A 20,332-nucleotide genomic window follows, 5' to 3' on the forward strand; every position below is an offset into this window, starting at 1 on the left:
TGGACCTGTCGCTGGTGAAATCAACTGAGAAGGTTGTGTTTTCTGCATCTGTGTGGTCTGATTCAAAGCCAAGATCTCGGCTTAGAGCTGTACAGCTTAGTGAATCTGGTTGAAACAAATCACCGTGGCTATAAAGCATCCTGTACTGTCGGACACAGCTATGACTGCCTATGACGGTTTCAGTCCCACCAGTAAATCAATGAAGATCTTAAAAAAATTAAATAAAAAAAACTATGAAAACAACTTTTTTTTTTTCTACTTGAAAAACACTTTGCATGTGTTGATAGATGTTTCTGTTTTTTGGTTTGTTGCATTAATACAGAAAACTCAAAGAAAGTTTTTAGACAAAACTGTTGATTTTCCTTCTATAAATATGGCTGAATTACCACCCTGTGGATTAAAAACTAACCACATACACCAGGAAGATGTCCCAAGGTGTCTGCTCAGAAGAAATGATGGTCACCCTTATGAGGAAGATGTTACGACTGTTTAACCAATCATGCCATGAATATTTCAGTACACCATTAAAATGCAATTCAAATAGTATTTCTTTTAGCAACGTCTCTGTAAAGACACCTGCACTTTTTGATTACTGCATTTTAATAGTGTATACAGAGTCTTGGGGAGGGGGTGACGAGCCAGCTAGAGTTGCTGGACATTGTTGTAAACAGAGGAGCTAGGTTAAGTTACTGTTAAGTAATCGTGTGAAAATCTTTCCTTAGATATAAGCCTTGTAAAAAGGGGGTGTCTCATAATCAAGGTCTTCTTATCTTCGGATCTATACAGTAAAACGATAAATTATTGATAATTATAGCTCCACAGTCTGAGTCTGCCGTTTTAACATCTTTAATTTGTGAAGATGAGGAGGCTGAAAAAGCAGCCACATATCTGATAAAACGCATCATAGCTTCCTGAAAAGCGAGTCTATTTTAAGTGAACGCATCCACAGATAAAAGTCCCACAGTTATAATAGGGATCTCACACCGGCTTGGTATTTTTCAGATTGGACATGATGTGTATGAGTGTCTGCACTGAGCAGGCATTTAAAACACATTGCTTGTGTTTTTTCACATTTGGGCAACCACATGAGTCTCAGTAGTTTCAGCTAATGCAATGTCCAGTTTTTAAGTTTCTGATTGAAGGACGAGTGTCAAACATTTGAAGGGTATACTGAACTTTTATAAAATCACACAAACCACACTGTCCTTCAAAGAGGCTCAAATATCATACAGAATGTTGCTGAAGCAGTGTGAAGTTTCCAAATGTATTTTGACTTTGGCAGCGGAACACAGAAAATGACATGTGTTTCAGCCTACGCTTGAAAGATACACAGCTATAGCACAGATGGAAAAATCAAAGCAACAAATAAAGGTACAATTAAGTCAAAGTTAGGACAAATTCACTTTCCTATAAATGAGCAACATGTGAGCAGACTTGCATAACTTGTCTACTTTTTGACATCATGGCGCCGAGCTTTACGGACATTTTACAGCTCGGCGTGAGATATGAGTCAAAAAATCTAGTCTGTCTCCTCAAGCAAGCATCATGTTTACAGTCATCTGTCCTCTCTCTCCACATCCATCTTCAATCTTCCCTGTGGAATGCACCCGGTCTGACCTTTTGATGCTCCCTCAGTTTGCATTTACAGTCTGCTGCAGGATCTGTCCTTCAGCATGATGGTTTGTACAGCCTACAGAGAAAGCTGCTATCAAAGGGCGTGAGAGTGCTGCTTGCTGGCTAGGCCACAACAAGCACACTTCATTCCACAGCTGGATGTCAAAAAAAAAAAAAAAATCAACAATTTCCTCTTTATTTTTTTCCCCAACTTGTCCTATTTCCATCCTACAAAGACGAGAAGAATGTGCAGGAGTCTGGACTGATTTTAGTGTGTGCCTGTTTCTCACATCTGTATGCCTGAGCAGCACTTGGGTAAAACTATCATCTTTTTGCAAGTACATTATTTGGACAAAGACTGACAAAAAAGGAAAACCTTTGAGTGCATGAGGCATGAGTCACATGGAAAGTCCAATAAATACCAGATGAAGATCATTTGGATCATAAGACAGTGTGATTAGTCTATTAAACAGTCCGGATGCAGTAAAAGTCATTTGGTTGTCTCACTGATTGTCTTGAAATTAAAGAAGTAGTAAAGAAGAAGTAAAGAAAACAACCATTCGATTGCATATACGTATATAGATTTTATAGCTTTAGCATTGTCAAAAAAAAAAAGTGCAATTAGACATAGCTTTTCCCACTTTTCCAAGATCAGTCCCTTTTAAGATTTGGTAGTTCTTAAATAGTCAGTGTTTCCGACAGTACTGCGAGTTCATGCCACAAATTACTAGTAAAAGGATCTCGAGGCTCCAGTTCCATTTTCTCGGTATCATAAACTGTCTAGGAGTTCTGGTTACGAAAGATACGCATGCCGAACCCTGTGTGTGGTGGAATCAGATGGTCACAACTTCCCCATCACTCTCTGAACAATAGTGATGATAACATCTCCCATGCTCACCTGTCCTCTTTGTTGATCTGGTCACCAAAGCCGACAGTGTCAACGATCGTCAGTTTGAGGTGGACGTTGCTTTCTTGCAGGTCGTACGTTCGAGGCCGGAGATAGACGCCGTCCTGGTAATGAGTAGCCTCTTCATTCTCGAACATGGTGTTAAAGAGTGTGTTCATTAATGTTGATTTTCCAAGACCGGTCTCCCCTGTGGCAGGTCAGAGGCAAAGAGGAATGAGACGCAGAGAGGAGAAGAAGAAGAAAAAAGGTTTTAATTTTTTAAGTGCTTGGTATAAACAATACAAAACACATTATTTTTCGGTCACAAACACCCTGGGGTCACTATTCTACTTACCTACACACAGGATGTTGAAACAAAATCCCTGTGTGACCGATTTGCTGACCAGCTGGTCCGGGAGGCTGTCAAAACCAACATGGCCACCTAAACTGAGGTTACGCTTCTCTTCATTCTGTCAAAGAAGCACAACATGACAAGTCTGGTTTACTGATGAAAACACATGGCGAAGACATTAGGAAGCAAGAGAAGGCCCTAACGGCACAGATACTGAAGCAATCACATTCCTCGGCGAACCGAACATCAAAGGGCTTCTGTTCAATGTGCAGATGTGAAACTCATCTACTACAGCATGAGTTAAGTAATCAGGGCAAGCAGCGTGGATGAGTTTGAAGAATAATCCTTCACAAGCATCAGGAACTCAAGACATTCCCCTTGAGAGAGAGAGAGAGAGAGAGAGAGAGAGAGAGAGAGAGAGAGAGGATGTGCTTCATCAGACACAACCAGCAAGATAATGTCTATCAACGCTTTCATATGCGTGCACTTTGGAACATGGAAATATCATCAGCACGGAGTAAAACCCATCCTTCATCTACTAGATGTAAGTTTACCCTTGTAGTGCCAACATACGTTTATCATATCGTATTGCTTTTATATGCACAAAGCCACTACTGTACAAAAAAAAAGTTTATACCAAAATTGATTTTCAGTCACCACTGCAACAGTAAATCAATCCACAGACCATGCGGGAGTACTTCATGATCAACCTAGATTTGGAGTGAAGACTTTACCTATGTACAGCTATCCAGAGTGGCAGATAGAACCACCGGGCTGTAAGCATTTTTCTTTCTTCACCCATCCCAATAAAGAGTGAGTCAAAGCCTGAAAGGACGGGAGCAGACAGCACCTTGAGATGAATGGGGCCACCCGATCTCATCTGGCTCGGCCACGAAGGGCTTGCATACTTTGAAGCTGATGTCACCCAAAACCGGCAGTCTGCGAGCGGAGCCGAGCTCCGCTGAGCACAGCCCAAGTATACTGGAGTGAAGTGAGAGGGTGAGGCAGGCTCCGAACGCACAGAAGAGGACTTATAAAACTGACTGAAGTGCAGAATAAAGGATGAGCAGTGTGTGTGTGTGTGTGTGTGTGTGTGTGTGTGTGTGTGTGTGTGTGTGTGTGTGTGTGTGTGTGTGTGTGTGTGTGTGTGTGTGTGTGTGTGTGTGTGTGTGTGTGTGTGTGTGATAAAGATAGAGAAGTAGGGCTTAATGTGTCAAGCAGCACAGCTGGAGTAATCTGACTTGAGCTGAGGCAGAAAATACAGCACATTGAGCCACAGCAAGTATAGTGAGTTTATTACACTGTATTAACACATTCTTTAATCTATAAAAGCTTGAACATTGTTTATAATAGTTTAAGTGGGAAGCAGCCAACCAAAGAAGCTTTTCTCCTTTCATTTCCCGACTGCAGTTTCTTTATCAAACTATGTGATGAAACTTAAAGAGGTGTTTTATCACAGTCAGTAGTTTTACATGCAATTAAATGGACTATTGTCTTTGTTCCAGTATATATGAATGGGAGTGTAACCAATTTATTGCAAAATTTATGTCAACTAGGAGATCAAAAAGCACAGAGAATAAGAAAGGCACACTTACTGAAATTACTATAAAATAATCCCTCCCAATTCAAATAAAAATCATTGTTCATGCAGGTGGCCGGAAGCAACTTTGATCTATAGTCTGACATCTGACATTGTATTGATAAATGGCTGCACCTCGTCATAACTCCAGGTCTTCACACAAAGACATTTTTCTCCTTGTTTTATTGGAATTCTCAACTTCCTCGGGCTAGCACTTTTCTCTACTCAGAATGCACCACCCGTTCTCCCTCACTGGCTTTGGTTTGGTTCCTGTATTTGCTCCATCAGATAGTTCCCTAGAATTTCCCAATGAATCAAGACTCACATTTACAAGTGGACCAGAGTTCGCTCGTGAAGGATTCTTAGAGGATATCACTTATATAGCGCTTTTCCAGTGAGGAAGCGGTCCCCAAAACACTTTACACTGTTAATCACGTTCACCCATTCACACACCAATGGAGGTGGCTACCATGCAGGGTGCTCACTCCATCCACTGGGAGCAGTTTGGGGTTCAGTGTCTTACTCAAGGACATTTCGACACGTGGACAGGTGGGGATGCGAATCGAACCGACAACATTCCGATTGGGAGATGATCTCTACCAACTGAGCCACAGTCGCTCCACAAGTTCTTAAAAATTTTTCACAATAGCACTGTTTGGTCCATGTAGCCTCAGTTTTTCATTGGGAGCGTGTGAATCGGGCTGAACAGGATGGAATTCCATTTTCAATAAATGACTTTATCTTTTTCTTTATTGTACTTAGTTTTTTTTTCCGTCCCAATTCTAAGTGAGTGTTTATTGGGCAAAAGAATGCCTCAAACAAACAGCAGTTGTCACAGAAGTTTGGTTGTCGTAAAAGATGCTGTGAGAAAGTGAATCAAACCAATTGAAGGTGTTCTTGGTGGTCCCCGCCCAATCAAAGAGAGTCCCTGGACTATCCTGTTATGAAAGCACCCTCAGGCACGCAGGTAACAGGTTTATGAGAACAAGAAGCAGAAGCAATGGTGCTGCTTTGCTTGTTCTTATCTATCAACAGTAAACTCATAGCTCCTCATGGTATTCTGTTTGCTGAATGAAGCTTGTAGAGATATTCATTCAGATTACTGGAGGCAAAGGGTGTGGACTCTGGTATCTGGCCTGAAAGGAAACTGGTGCAATGACTTTCTGGAGTCTTGTGGTGGATTTAAAATAAGACGTGCTGAGAATTCATATAAGGTTTTATTTATCCAGGGAAGGATAAATAAGGGCCTTCTTGCTCCTTTTCCATAAGCAACAAAGTTGACTGTGCAGATGTGAAGCTGACAGAAAAGGTATTTGGTAATGTGACTCTTGACTCAAGAGTGCATTAACAACATTGTGTTCTTCTGGTAAACTTCTTTCCTAATAGATCGTACACTTTAGGTGGAGGAGCATTTAATCCCTACTTGGCCAAGTTCATATCAGAGGCTGTCTTATAGACCTCTCAGCCATAAATACCTTGTTTTTGCAGGGGTCTCTTCAAACTCTCTAAACCACAACCATGAGAGAGAGAAACCTGACAGGGTTTCTGACTCATGAGATAATTCTGGGTTGACCTCCTACACTCAACCAGATCATGTTGTCAGTAGCACATAATCTTTGCATATGCGTGGGAGACACATCAGAAGTCCATGGGTCTCTGCAAAAGTGAGCACACAGACCTGACCAGCAGTATTATCTTTAAAGATTGAACAGGACAGAGCTGCAGCCCTAGACACACTCTCCAGGCTCTGATTGAGTGTGTAAGTATGTGTGTGTTCTGGACTGACTGTGGGGAAGCGGCACAAAGATCTCTTCGTCTACTAAAAGTAGCAATTGATAAAAAAAAAAAAAAACGTGTGTACAAACAGAAGCTCTGGACTCCTGTGTGTCTTCAGTGACAAAGTGCTGGTGGAATAGATCAATCAGTCAGTGTAGCACTTTTGGAAACAAAAAATTTCTTCCAAAGTTTTTACAAAACGGTGTTAAATACTATTTTATTTTCATTTTTTAAGTTAATATTTTCCTAAATACTGATGCAAGGAGATGTGCAATCAAAGCATGTTTAAAAGCAGCTGTCAAGGAATCATGGCTAGTGAAAGAAGAACAGAAACCGAAGAGTCAGTAATCAATTAGAAAATACACATTTCAAATAAAGGCAATAATTCGAGGATACAATAAATACTTTAACAAATATCAAAATTCAACATATCATGATCTATGATCTATTATTGGGAACATATACTTTGAAGTAAAACACTCCTCATCACATAGGTTATTTGCCCATTCAGGGAAGTGACATCTGCCTTTTTATTTTACAGTCTCCCTGTCAACATCCAAAGTCAACAACGCTTTGTGCAGTGAAAGCCAGCTGCCTTCCCTGAGGATGAATAAGTGCTCGGTGGCCAAGTTGTAATCTACTCTTAATCTTAGTTTTTTCCCCAAAAAATAAGTCGTTGTCACAGGAAGTCAAGTTTTACTCTCACAACTTAGAAATCTAGCCAGCAACATTTGAATTGGCAAATAATACACTGGCTAGATTCCTGCATAAATGGTGACTTTGGCATTGTTAGTTATAGATATTACACAAGCAAACGTATTCACATCATGTATGCATTATACAGTTGCTTGCATCTTTAGGCCATTTCCTTGTTTTCACTCACATGGTTCACGAAACATGCTTTCTCAGTTGGTGAAACTCACCAACCCGACATGACAAAGTTAAAAATAAATCTGCTTTTATTATTACTTCCTAAAACATTATGAACATAGCAACGCCACGCCAGCAAATACAGGATGTAAAGCTCAGAGTGGAGAGCAGTAAAGGAAACTATGAGGCATTTGTTTGTTCGCCAACTCAAGCAAGTTTGGAGAAGAGAAGAGCAGCAGCACAAAGTATGAGAGGAATGAGAAGCTTCTGGTTAACTGTCCCGGGTGAGGAGGAGACAACGCAGTTCCCAGGCCACCATATCACCAAGCCCACAGGAAATGGTTGCACAGAGAGGCCCCAGGTGGCTCAAAGTGAAATGAGCCACAAAAGACACAAGCTAATTCGCAATGATAGCGGCTCGCTGGGTCATTCTGTCAAAACACAAACTGAGACTCATTTACTTGCTTCATGCAGTCACATGTGGATGATTTACTTGGGACGCTCATCATTGTTCAGTTTCGAAATAGCATCTGCAGCAAGAAAAAAACTCATATACCGACATACAGCATGTAGGCCAAAACCAACCCAGAGATTCCAACTCAGTCTGATCGGTGGTGTCGCAAAATGAAAGAAGACATAAATTGCAATTTTCAAAAGAACCAACCATTCCAAAGTTGGCCACTCGAAGCAAAGGGCACTACCTGAAAACCCTGTAGAAAGCAATGCCCATAGTAGCTCGCAGCCTTGTTGCTTATGAAATAGCATTAGAATGTACCATCTTTATTTCTTTTAAAAATAAGAAAAGAAATAACAGGTTGTATTCATTATTTTGTTGTGATGCTATAATTTTACTGGTCCATTCAACTAATAACAGTTTGACACCAATAGTATAAAGTAAAACACAGAAACGAGGTAAAGTGTAGTGGTAAGTCTCACCGTTTTTTTACAGTTTTATCATAAAGTAGGACTGCACAGTGTGGTTTCACCACTTTCACCACATAGTGAGAACACCTCCAGTTTGAGTCCTGGTTGGGTTTCAAACTCTGATGTGCTCCACCGTGACGGAATATGAATCGAAGGTTTATTATTTAAAAGACAGCTCGCATTATTAACGACGGTTAATTATTAACAAAACCTCATCTGCCTATCCGACGTTGTTTACTGACGTCTTCGTCACCATTCTGATGCTGCTAATGTAACTCGGTGTGACAGACAGAAGCATTTCAAACATGATAATAATAAGTGACACCAGCCCAACAGGCTCACAAGCTGAGAGGCTGACGGCAGCTGTGGCATCCACATTCCCCAAGCTTCAATAATAACGTGACAAAAGCAATCCACACTGACCAACACTGAGATCTGGTTCACAGAAACATCTCTGTGATCGCGCTTCCCTCTGCCTGACTCCTCGCCTTCTGCCCTCCATCTCCACCTGACCTGCATCTGACTTGTGTTTGCAGCATGTGTCTGCCTCAGTGAGCCTCCACCTGACAGGCAGCAGCAACCCTCCTCCAACCAAGACACACACACACACACACACACACACCTCACGTTTGTGTGGTGAATCCACAAGGGAGGAAGGCTTCAAATATTTACAATTACTGGTGGGGCACTTTGTGTTGAACTGGTTTCTCCTGAATGTCACGTTTTTGCGTTAAATTTTAAAGAGCTTACACTTATTCATAAAGTATTCCATAGTGCTATATTTTCTTCCCTACCATGACTTTGCTTAGTATGTTCTATCCATATCATTTGGATCTATTAAATCTAAGACTGTGAGCCTGCTTGAGTGCAGTTGCCTCATCGTTGCTTTATGTGATAATCTCGTGAAGAGGAAGGAATTTACGAGACGCGTCTTCAACAAAAACAGGATTAGCCTCTCAAGAGAAAATGAATCACCAGCTCCTCTTCGTTATTTGTCAAGCTAAATATTTGCTGGTTGCCACTTATTTTGTGTAAGCTCAGACCGTTTGTCTTTGGTTTTACGAGACAGTAAATCAAATCAATCACACTTTAACTCATGACATTTACATAAACAATGAATGAATGTTCATATTTATGCAGACAAGATAGTGAAAACAGTTGCTTATTGCAGCCCCACTTGAATCCCAGTACCTTAAAAACTCATTTTAAATGTTAATAGGTTCACTTCCATTGAAAGTGTTTGTGGTTTCCTGTTATTATTCCAGGTGTGCACATATTTTTAAAGAAATCTGAAAAATGTACTAATGGCACCAAGTTTAAGCTTGAAATGTGAGTTAGGGAATAAAACCACATAAGACGTATATATGCTTAAATATCCAAAGGCCTCAAGCTCATATAAAACAGCCACATGTCTCGGCTCTAAAAATATTGTCTGGCTTCTTAAAAATGAAATTCCGTGATATGAAAACAACACATGAAACCTTTTTTTTTCCCAACTACAAATGCTTATATTGCAAAAACTGTACGAGCAGTTTTTTTTTTTTTTAATATGACTCATCTCTTCAGCCTGTTGCAATTCAAGAAAGTACACTTGTCACTTTAGGGGCTCCTCAAAACACTGGGGGCTTGATTCAATTTAGCATCTGTGCAGGGAGGAGTCCACATATGCTCAGACGAGGAGGCTGGTGACGGCTGCTGACGGCTGCTTCCTGTCTGATGAAAGTCTGGAAGGTGTACAAACTCACTTCTTCGTGTCCTTCAAAATGTGCAATGTGTAATAATATCCTTTAATAGAAATCATTATTTGATTTAAAAACAAAAACAGTAATAACATCACCTCATGTCATGATGAGTGTTAGTAAGTATTTCCATCATGATCCAATGGTAGCATGTTTAGTCTTGTAATTCCCGTTTGCACCACAAGATGGTAAAGTGAGGCCCTGTTTACACAACATTTAGGTGAAAATGGAAAACTTTTGTTGTGTTCTGGGTGTCCCTTTACACTACAACCGTGCTCGGAGGCACTGAAAATGGAATTTTTTAAAAACAGCTCCCAAGCTGGAACTTTCGAAAACGCTCCAATTCCATCTCCACGACTACATTGCACGTGCATCACAACAGCCATAGTAAGTAGTTCTTCTGCACATGCACAAGTAGGTGGACAATAACAACAATGGTGGACTCCGAAGAGTTCATATTCTCCCGGAACTTGGTACTTCCATAGTTGATTCACCCTGATGTGGAAAAATAGAGACATGTTGATGCTTTTGCAACACCGTCAAACCACACCCACAGTGAAGACGTTCAGATCAAACTGTGATAGGTTCGGATCTGGACATGTTCGCTATCTTATTTTTCAAGTTTGTTGTTCCTTATTATCTCAAATATAATTGCTCTCCCTCTCCTCTCACACTCTGCTTTTTGACAACATTACAGCTCAGCCTCATCACTCAGCTACGCCAAAGAAATTAGCGAGACAGACAGGAGTGGAGGCCAAAACTGTTTAATGGGACAAATGTACCGCTCACTCCTTTTCACTGAAAGAAAGCACACAACTTCCTGCTCATTACTGTATTTTATACAACAGCCACAATATACAATCTTTAATCATCTGAAAGGAATCTGTCCTCGATCTGGTTAGCGCCACTCTCTGACATGTCAGTCCCTCTGTTCACGGACTCCAACATTGAAAGCATTCTTGGTTCAACATCTAAACTAGTTATACATGTTACTGAATGCTGTTGGCAAAGAACACATCGAGAACTGGATTTTAATCATGCGTAAGAAAATGTGGAACAAACGACAAGAAGTAAGTAATAAGACCTCACTTCAATTGAAGAGCAGGTATTTTTGTGCAATAGATTTTATTGGGAGGAGCCTCAACACAGAATGAGTACTATCTAACACCAAAATATTATGTTGAGCCGGAAAAACAAACCTTGTATATCTTTGCTTGTTAAGAAGTGACAGTACTTTACATTTACCTTCTGTTTTGCTGCTAGCGCTGAATATCTTCTGTCTTTTCTGAGTGAATGCGTTTTAAACAGTCTGGATTCAAGAGCTCTGCTGCTCAGAACAAGCAAACAAACCAAATGTCAATGTGGGCAGGATTAGAAAATGGAAAAAAATGTGACAACCACGTGCAGCCTTTTACTGTCAATACTGAAAAAAAAAAAACACGGTTAACACAGACCGTGCATGTGAAGGAAATAAAGCATTTAAACTGGAAGCTCGCCGTTGAAGAGAAGCACTTAACAAGGCACATGCTTGCTGGCGGACTGAGTCGTGCTTCCACGATCGGGCCGTTTGAAGCCTGCTGTCCGTTATATACTCACACAATAGCTGCTCAGTGTGAACAAAATTTTATGATCAACTCCTCCTCCTTGATTCAACCAGAACAAAAAAAAAAAAAAAAAACATGGTGTGAACATCACATCCTCAAAATGCTTCACTTTTTCACAACGATATTCAGAAATGTAGAGCAACCAACAACGTAATGAGGAACTAGTCTATAGATGGATATTGACTCATTAGCACAGAGGCTGAGGCCAGGCTGTCATTACTCGTCCGTGTGGTCGGCTTTGACAAGCTTGCCTCGAGGCTGTCAGAGCCTGTATGTTCAACGTACAGCCAACAGCACCACTGTCAGCAAATCCGAGCTCCAGTCTGACCAGAACAACGTGGGAAAGGCCTACGCCCACTTGTCTTGAGGACGTGGTTGGAACAAACGCGAGTCTTAGAATATAAATATGGAACTGGATCACAACAATGTGAGGGCAAAGTTACACAAGCATGGCTGCTGCTTTTCATTTGCCCTGCAATTGCTCATCCCTTGTCTCTTTGCTTTAAGCGCTTTCTGAAGCCAAGTTAATTTCATGCATGCGGCCCTCACGGGAGAGGCTGCACTCTTCAGGGTCAGTAAGCTATGTACATGCTAACTATGTTGCAGGGCATTTCATTACATAACCATTCAAATGAACATCCTCCCCATTATGCTACACACTCTGAGGGCAATCAATGAGTGAAAACAATAGACACAGTTAGATGGATGCCAGCATCGATTGGCACATGCGGATCCGGCCTTGAAAAATATATGCCACGGTCTCAATTGAATGGCATAGACGTGGGTCAACAATCCAACCAGCAAAGTCCACATCAGTTGCTTGGTGTAATTAACAGCGTCCCCTTTCCGCAAACGGCCAGGCGAGCGTGTCAGTTAGTTCAATGGGGTCTCACTTAGTTCACAAAGTCAGACAGGAAGTCAGACAGCTGTGCTGCTGCTGCTGCTGCTCACACAAGCCTGTTACACAGCATTCTCAGCATTTTCACCTCATTAATCAATCCTCTAATTTTGTATTCCAAAAGAGACATTGCAGAGATCACCAGTCTGCAACTTTGATGTCGTCCTAATTCAGGAAGTGCCCAGTGTGCACTATCCACTGCATCTTTTATTATTTGTGGGGGGATCCTTTCCTTTCCTTGCAGACATGTATTGCACCAGTGAGTGGTAGGAGTGGCCCGAAGTGTCTCCCTAATCTCCTTTTCCCTGCGACTCAATACTGCTTACTCCCCAATTTCAGGATTCTCTCCAAGCAATCTGTCAAAAAGTTAATCACTCTCTTTAAAAAATAAATAAATAAATAAATAAAAAACTTGTGCATTTGTACACAAATACTGTTGTCCAGTTGGTGTGATTGCACCACCCCACTGTACCTACAGGGTTACACCTGGATCACAACATCGCTTTCTTTCAATGGAACTTGTGCAAGAGGCATTCCAGTCATCTGAGGATGACATGCCCAACCTACTACTGTGTTGCTGCATGGTGGGGAGCGAATGTGTGAGAGCTTGTTTGGCATCTGGCTGCTAAAGCTGGCTTGCTCTCTGGCTGTAAATACAAGATTATGACTCAGGAAAGTGGGAAAGACGTTTCACTGAGAGGACACACTTTTATCTAAAGCTAACATTATTTTATTTTTTATTTTTATTTTTTTTTAAATCTGTCCAGTGTGATGGAAGCGTCTGGGGGGGGGGGGGTGATATTATCTCCCTTAAACGTGTTGTGTGTCTACTTCTACTTTCAACTGTAAACACTTTAATGGAGCCATACGCTAACACCCATATGTCCACCGGGGCGGACGGTAAACGCAACGGTAACGACAAATAAACGCAGAATTCAATGGCAGGGACGTCAACGCTGCGTGGACGGAGGACCGAGCGCGTTTAACGGGAATGAAGCCAGTCGCCGACACAGAAATCACTTCCACCATCTCGGCTGAGCCCCACAGTACAGGCTTCAAAAGCGGGGGAGGCTTAGCTACATGCCCCCCTCCCTCCCTCCCTCCCTCCCTCACACACACACACACACACTATTTACTCAACACTTGCAATGTTTTCATTTTCTACAGAGGAAAAAAGAACAAGGTGCGCCGGGGTAGTTTTTTTTTTCTTGCTTACCGAAAACACGTCAACGTCCGTGGCAGCCATGGTGCGGAATGTATGGAGTCGGTGTGTGCGCTGGAGCTGACTGAGCGGAGGCGAAAGGGAGCAGCAGCCCTCGTCTCTCCGTGCGAGCCTGCCGGAAAACTAGTGAGGCGGGCAGAGAGAGCAAGAGAGAGAGAGAGAGAGAGAGAGTGAGCCGGGAGGAGAGCGACACAAGGCGGAGGAGGAGAGCCGCCGAGCAGCGGAAGGGAGGCCACCCGCGTCAGGAGACAAGATGATTTATCCCCCTTCGCTACCACTTCGTTCATAACACACGCCCACACGAAAAAGAAATCGTAAATTGTTCTAGTTTCAGCCTTGAGTGTGACCCTTTTTGGGAGTGTCACAAACTTCCCCGCTGTCTCAAAATAACGATGCTTCTCACTCTGGCCAGCGGCAAAACAGAAAACTGATTATTTATTCGTTAACAGATTTCGCTTTGATATGCGCATGCGTACTACCATTCCGATTACAAGGGTAATAAATACTTCCTTTTCACAATAAATCTTCACTTCATCCACCATGTAGAGTTAAACACAAACACACGAAGTAGTGCAGTTTAAAGACTTGCCAAAACGTTTAAAATATATGTATAATGGATAACACTGGCACGCACGCTCTAGGGAGGGGCGTGAATGATCTTGACGTTACTTCTTCATCTCTGATGGTGACATATCCCTGCCAATATGGCCACATTTATAAGAAACTCCCATTCAGTCCAGGAATGTCATGTTTCTTTCGCTGCAAGCCAGAACAGGAGCGAGCAGCTCCACGGAGTGACGGGAAGAGGAGGGGACGGCAGATATGAGTGTGTCTGTTAGTCGTGGAGGATGATAAAACACCTCACAAAATTGCATTAATATTTAAATTGGTTAATGAGGTCAGAGATTGATTTTACTAGGATGTGGATCAGCCAATCAGCGAGCACGCCGTCCCGTGACGTAGAAGCATTATCTTGCCTCAATTTATAAGAACCTACAAAAGCTTGGCACATTAAAACATAATAACGTTGCCTTTGTGGCTGTTTTGCACTTGACACCTGCTAAAATTACAGAGATAATATGTTTTTAGCCTGTTGGTGCAGATATTGTCACACTTCCAAGACACATGGAAAGCACGACACTATAAATGCATGTCTTTATTTGCCTATTATATGACTTCATAGCGTCATAAACTGTTTCCGTTTTGTTTATTATATTTGACCTTTAATCTACAGACCAGAATGTAAGATCCAGATTTCTTTTGTGACGAACCAGATAACAGCCATTTTAGCCATCACATGTAAAACATTTCCAAAATGCCTCATTAATACAGTAACTCAAATTCAGACACATGAAACTCTCAAATAACCTAGAACATATCAAATTCTTATCCCATCCTTGTATTCATAAAGGGATATTAGTGTTTCAACAAATTATAAGTATGTCTTTTAATATAAACAGGATTATAACTCATATTAAGATTGCGTAATACTATTATAACAACACATTATGTAGGCTTAATAATGTAAGCACAAATACCAAGAAAATGTGTGTTTTAGTATAACTGACTGTGCTTTTAGGCAATAACCTGCACCTGGTTGGAAAACTGTTCTTATTTATTAATGGTTAACTGTTTTAAAGGAATATGCATGTGTGGGAGGAACAGCAGAGCTGTGTATGGTTCATGCCCATAAACCTCTGCTGTTCATTCTGGATGAGGCAGTAATAGTAATGAGGAAACCACAAAACTTTGGCTTTAAATTTCACTAATGTCTACAAATGCAGCTGATTTAGTTTACAAATTAAGTGCGCCTGTCTAATATATTCAGCATAGACTATGGCACTATGCTTGATCACACTGTAAACATAATTTGAGTGCAGGAGACATTACACAAGTTTATATTCTTGTATCTATTTCATGTGGCTAGACAGAAAATCGTGTCCTTCTTTGGTAATATCACATTGCGGTATAAGACAGAAGTACTCAGGAACTTTACCCCTTTTAAAGGACTGGCTTTGTTCTGTTTCAGTCAATAGATTTTCAATGGTTATATATTCTATGTTAAATGTATGTTTCCTGTTGCATCCAAAAATCTGAAAAGTTTAAACTAAGGTTTTTCTGAAACTAAGTTTTTTTTTGTTTTTTTTAAACCAGATACAGTGATGACCTTAAGGAAAAAATGAAACCAAACAGGCTTTCCAATAAGATAAGAATTCGCGGAAAGAGACAAGTGAGCAAATGACACAATTTATATAACGTGCAAGCTGAATGGAAATACGCACATTCAAATGTGTTTATAGCATGAAAAAGTGTATTTGTTTGATTATTGTGTCCTTTTCTTTTTCACATAAGTTTTGCATATATTATTCAAATCAGAGCCACGTGTGTGCGTACTCTCCCCGGAAAAGGCTCCAGGTGAGAGAGGCGCGCGCTGCGCGTCCAGGTGAGACTCCGTCATCAGAACAAAGGTGGAGCTGCTGGTAATTCGCAGGACATAGTGGGGCTGTACGATTCGGGAGGTGTTTTTTTTTTTTTCATTTTTGTCACCCTCTAATCCGCAGTTTTTCTCGGCCATGGATTTGACGCAGCAGTCCGTCCTGTCTCTGCTGCTGTCGCAGGGCGGCAGGGTGAAGAAATCCGAGCTGGTGGCCAGCTTCAGGGGCGCAGTGGACTCCGTCGACCCCGCAGAGAAGCAGCGCAACCGGGAGCTTTTCAAGACCTTCGTCAACAACCTGGCTTTCGTTAAGGAGGAGGACGACGGTGTCCGGTACGTGGTGCTGAAAAAAACCTACCGGCATTTGCTTGAGAGTGAACAGACATCGACTGAAAGTACCGAGAGCGCGCGGACAGGTGAGCACCAGCGCCCACCTGTGCGCGCTGAAGGGACCGGAAGCTGTGGGGTCGCAGGAGGGGGGCAATCCGAACCAGATCAAGAGGGGAGTGATGGTGAGAACCCTGCAGAATCACTTTCTCCTTTAGAGCAGGCTCTGCAGAGGAGCAAATACACACCTGTCAGTGTGAAGAGGACGTTAAGCTTTCATGTGACCCCAAATGTGGAGAAGTGCTTAATAAGGCATCAGCAGACCACCAACCAGAGCAAACCCTACAGCCTGCCTCTGAGGTTGCCCCCCAGTGCAACTACAGTCCAGATCCACAAACTGAAAGTGGACCCAGATGAGACTCCTGAGGGTCCGGGCCAGACGAAAGTCTCGTCCTTTGCCCCAGAGATGGCCGACGGCGTCAGCTCGCCTCAGCTTAAAAGGTCAGTGAAGAGCACCAAGGCGCCGGAGGAGGCCAAAGATATGCGGATTCCCTCCTCGGTTCCCCTGGAGCAGTCGGAGCACGAGTGGCTGGTGAAGTGTGCCGCCGGCCACTGGAGCCAAGTTTACGGCCTGCTGCTCCGAGACGGCCAGCTGGCCGAGAAGAGGGACTTCATGTCAGGCTTCACCGCTCTGCACTGGGCCGCCAAGTATGGAAACAGCGACATGCTAGTGAAGATTGTCGACCTATCCAGACAGGGAGGGGTTGACATTGACATCAATGTGAAAACACACGGTGGTTACACTCCTTTGCATATCGCCGCCTTGCACGGCCAGCAGTACATCATGGTCATGCTGGTGAATGAGTTTGGTGCCAGCATCGGCGTCAGGGACAACTGTGGGAAGAGAGCCTACCACTATCTGCATAAAGACACTTCTGAGAGTGTGAGGGAGATACTCGGCGGTCCCACAGTCCAGGAGAACCAGGACAGGGCCATGCCAGAGAGGGAAGAGCTGGAACTCTTCCCGGATTTCTCCAAGGGCCTGCATTCAATCAGCCGTCTGTTTCAGCCACATGTACCGGGCAACAAGAAGAAGCACAAGCAGAGGCCCGGCTTCTCCTCCCTGAGTGAAGATCCCAGCGAGGACCAGAAGGACCGCGACTACAGACACAGACTTGTATCGGACGCTTTCATGTGGAGCCCGAAGGAACAGTGAAGCAGCATCAATGGACCATATTTATGAGATAAAATAAACAGAGCTCTCTTTTTTTTTGTGTGTGTGTGTAATGAAATTAGTAATCTCGTAGTGCAAGTCAAGATGTTTTTACCGACCCAGTACATACAAAGACTCTTATCAGGACTTTAAAACAATGTCTGGTGTCGTCTGATTCACTCTGACTCAGACAAGTCACAACATTTCAAGTGAGTTGTCTTTAGTACAGGTCTCCTGAAGGCATCACCGCCTCTGTTTGCTCACACACACACGCTCGGCTTTTTATAGCAATATTTTAATATGATGATACATTTCCATGCTGTTCATCAATCATGAATAATATCACGTGTTAATTTAAATTTTCAACTAACATACACATTTACCTCAGTAAAATGGAGGTTGTTTTTTTTAATGAATGCTGATTCTCCCTGTAAATTATATATATACATACAATATATTTAGTTTTCCTGTGATTTTCAAACAGACTGTAGCCTATGTAAAAATAAAAAAGATAAAAACACACCATTCAACATAAACTCTTTTACTCTTGCTTGAATGCGCCTTCCAAAGATTCCTTGCTGTGTTTTTTTTACTTCATAACAAAAAAAGCAAATACAGACAAAATGTTTACGTAAGATGAAGATATTTTGTTTGTAATGAATTGATATTGTCCTTTGGGAGTAAGACATGAATAATAGAGGGCAGTGATTGAGGGCAAAGAATTAGGAAATGTTGACTTGGAGTGACTCACCTCCTGCAACAAGGAAATCCTTCTATTTTCCCTCCCAAAAATCTGAAATGACTATGCCTCTGAGGATAATTTAAAGGCCTAACCTCTGAAAGATGAATTATTAACAGTGAGAAGCAAAAGCCTTTGGATATTACTGAATTGCTGATCAGTGTTGGCTGATAAGGGTAGGTCATTCATTAAGGTGTGTGCAGGTGCTCCATAAATCATTAAAGTCCCCCGTACTTGCCGCAACCCTCTGCAACAGTTGGCTGGGATCCATCGCCGGGCTTGTTGAGACGGCTGTGATTCAGGCAGACGAGCAGCTGACTGGGGGTGCAAGTGTGTAGTTTTTAATGACATCAGTCTGAGTAGCAGCAGAATAATGGCTGCATGCATACTTCGACCTGAGTTCGACGCCTTATTAACAACCCGTATTTGCCATTATTCACCCGATAGACGTTTCTAACCGGGCCACACGGTGGAGTGGTCGTTAACACTGTGAGAATATCTCCGGTTCTAGTGCTGAGCCTGTGAGCAAGATGCAAAAGTTGACTCATAAAGAGCACGCTCACTTCTGAGGGAAAGAAAAAGCAGCATGCAGAAAGTGCTTCCGGTGGTCAGCCGCTCTTTGTTGTCCTCAAGTCTTCGTGTTTGGGATGTCACTTTCCCGGCAGCGTGCGTCGTCTCTGCGTCAGGATGATGTTTCATCTGCACGCCTCTGGGGTTCAACTGAGCAAATGTTCTTTTCTGCCGCTGCCGCTGGAAGGAGAAAGGTCAGGAGCAGAAGAAAAGTAGGGGAATCATTCATGCCAGCATAAGCAGCACATGTAACATTACCTTATATGTAAATCAAATATTACTCTATATAAGAAAGAGATAGTTTCTTTCATTCAGCACTGAGTGAACTATGATAATGAGTGTGACCTTCTCTGATATCTCCCTCATTCGTCCAAACTAGTCATGTTCATTAAATGACAGTCACTTAAAAATGTACAAAAACTTGTATGACATGTTGTGACAAATCCTTCTTGTGATTTTACAATCTGGAAATAATGACAAGGCATGACGTGCCTTGAACATGAATGAATGTGTTTTTCCTTAGGAAAGCACCTTTTCTGACTCATGAGGTCACGTGATTTATATTTATATTTGAAAGTCTTGATTAAATCGCGGCGCTCATAAAAGGAGTGGCAGTAGAAACATTGTGTTAGCAAACTTTTTCGTCTATAACTCCATTGCATTGTGGGAAAGAACTGACATTTTATGACCTCTGTTGGAAATCCACTGAGATATGAGACGTAGACCTTTAAACCATCTAACATGTGTGATTTTAATCACACTCTTTCCCCACAAATTGTACCATGATGGTTTCAATCACAGCTACAAGTTGACCCTTGGCATCTCTTTCGAAATGTCCTTGTATTAGTGACCCATGGCTGACCGCTGCAGTTAAATATTTAATATCCATCATATTTATGTATTTCAGACGTTGCATGTGTCACCATAAACAGAAACAACCACACTCGCCAACACTGGAAATATAGTCAATTTAAACACTGTTTTGCGATTTGTTTGAGGCAACACAATGACATTTACTATTTTAACTTCAAGTGACTGTGACCTCAAAGTCCAAACATGTAACTGAGCAAATAACTCTGTGAGTGCTGGCAGCAAAAAAAAAAACAACCTAGATTTATAGGCACCATAAAAGTGGATTTTATGGGAGAGCAGGTGTGCTGAATAAAGTGAACACTGAGGATGATGAAGGAGGTCTGGAATGTTTTGTCATTGTAAACTTTTGTTGGAAGAAATGTATTAAATATGCTACATTTGAGCAAATCTGCAGTAAAACATTCAGGACAATGGATTCACACTGACGAAGGGTTTTTCGATTGAATATTAGTCATTGAGAGCAGCAAGTAAGAAACCTTTTACACTTAGTTGTGAACTTAACTAGAGTTTTCAGGTACTATTTGTTTTTCTGATGACTTACTGACCCCCTGCTACACAGGCTACTGGCTTAACAAGTGACAGAGGATGTGTACTTCATTATTGCGCTTACAGAATTTTTCAGTTATGCGAACTTTACTTTTTCTTTTCCAGAAAATTTCTTTCAATTATTTGCTACACTTTAAGACAAATATCTGTATTTTCAAAGTGGCTC

At 41.9% G+C, this 20,332-nt stretch overlaps 2 protein-coding genes across 4 annotated transcripts in view; one reads left to right on the top strand and one right to left on the bottom strand.

Moving 5' to 3' along the window:
- septin8a (septin 8a) overlaps positions 1–13,880 on the bottom strand; it is a 39,965-nt gene extending 26,085 nt beyond the window's left edge. The window contains exons 1-3 of one of the 3 annotated variants that reach the window (XR_013936131.1): positions 13,459–13,712; positions 2,856–2,970; positions 2,513–2,708 (exon numbers count right to left, since the gene is read on the bottom strand). Coding sequence is in view for 2 of the 3 variants with exons in the window: in XM_080483904.1 (XP_080340030.1) it covers positions 2,513–2,708; positions 2,856–2,970; positions 13,459–13,488 (341 nt within the window). In the remaining variant the exon portion in view is untranslated. Of the gene's footprint in view, positions 1–2,512; positions 2,709–2,855; positions 2,971–13,458 lie in introns of all 3 variants that reach the window. The other 2 variants (XM_080483904.1, XM_080483903.1) reach the window with 2 other exon arrangements.
- Positions 13,881–15,911: 2,031 nt separating this feature from the next.
- Positions 15,912–17,936, top strand: sowahaa (sosondowah ankyrin repeat domain family member Aa). The gene is made up of 2 exons (XM_080483905.1): positions 15,912–15,944; positions 16,026–17,936. Exon 2 carries the CDS (start codon positions 16,038–16,040, stop codon positions 17,439–17,441), a length of 1,404 nt encoding a protein of 467 aa, XP_080340031.1. The 5' UTR covers positions 15,912–15,944; positions 16,026–16,037; the 3' UTR covers positions 17,442–17,936.
- Positions 17,937–20,332: the final 2,396 nt, after the last annotated feature.

Source organism: Lipophrys pholis (genome assembly GCF_963383615.2).
Source record: "Lipophrys pholis genome assembly, chromosome: 16".
NCBI lineage: Eukaryota > Metazoa > Chordata > Actinopteri > Blenniiformes > Blenniidae > Lipophrys > Lipophrys pholis.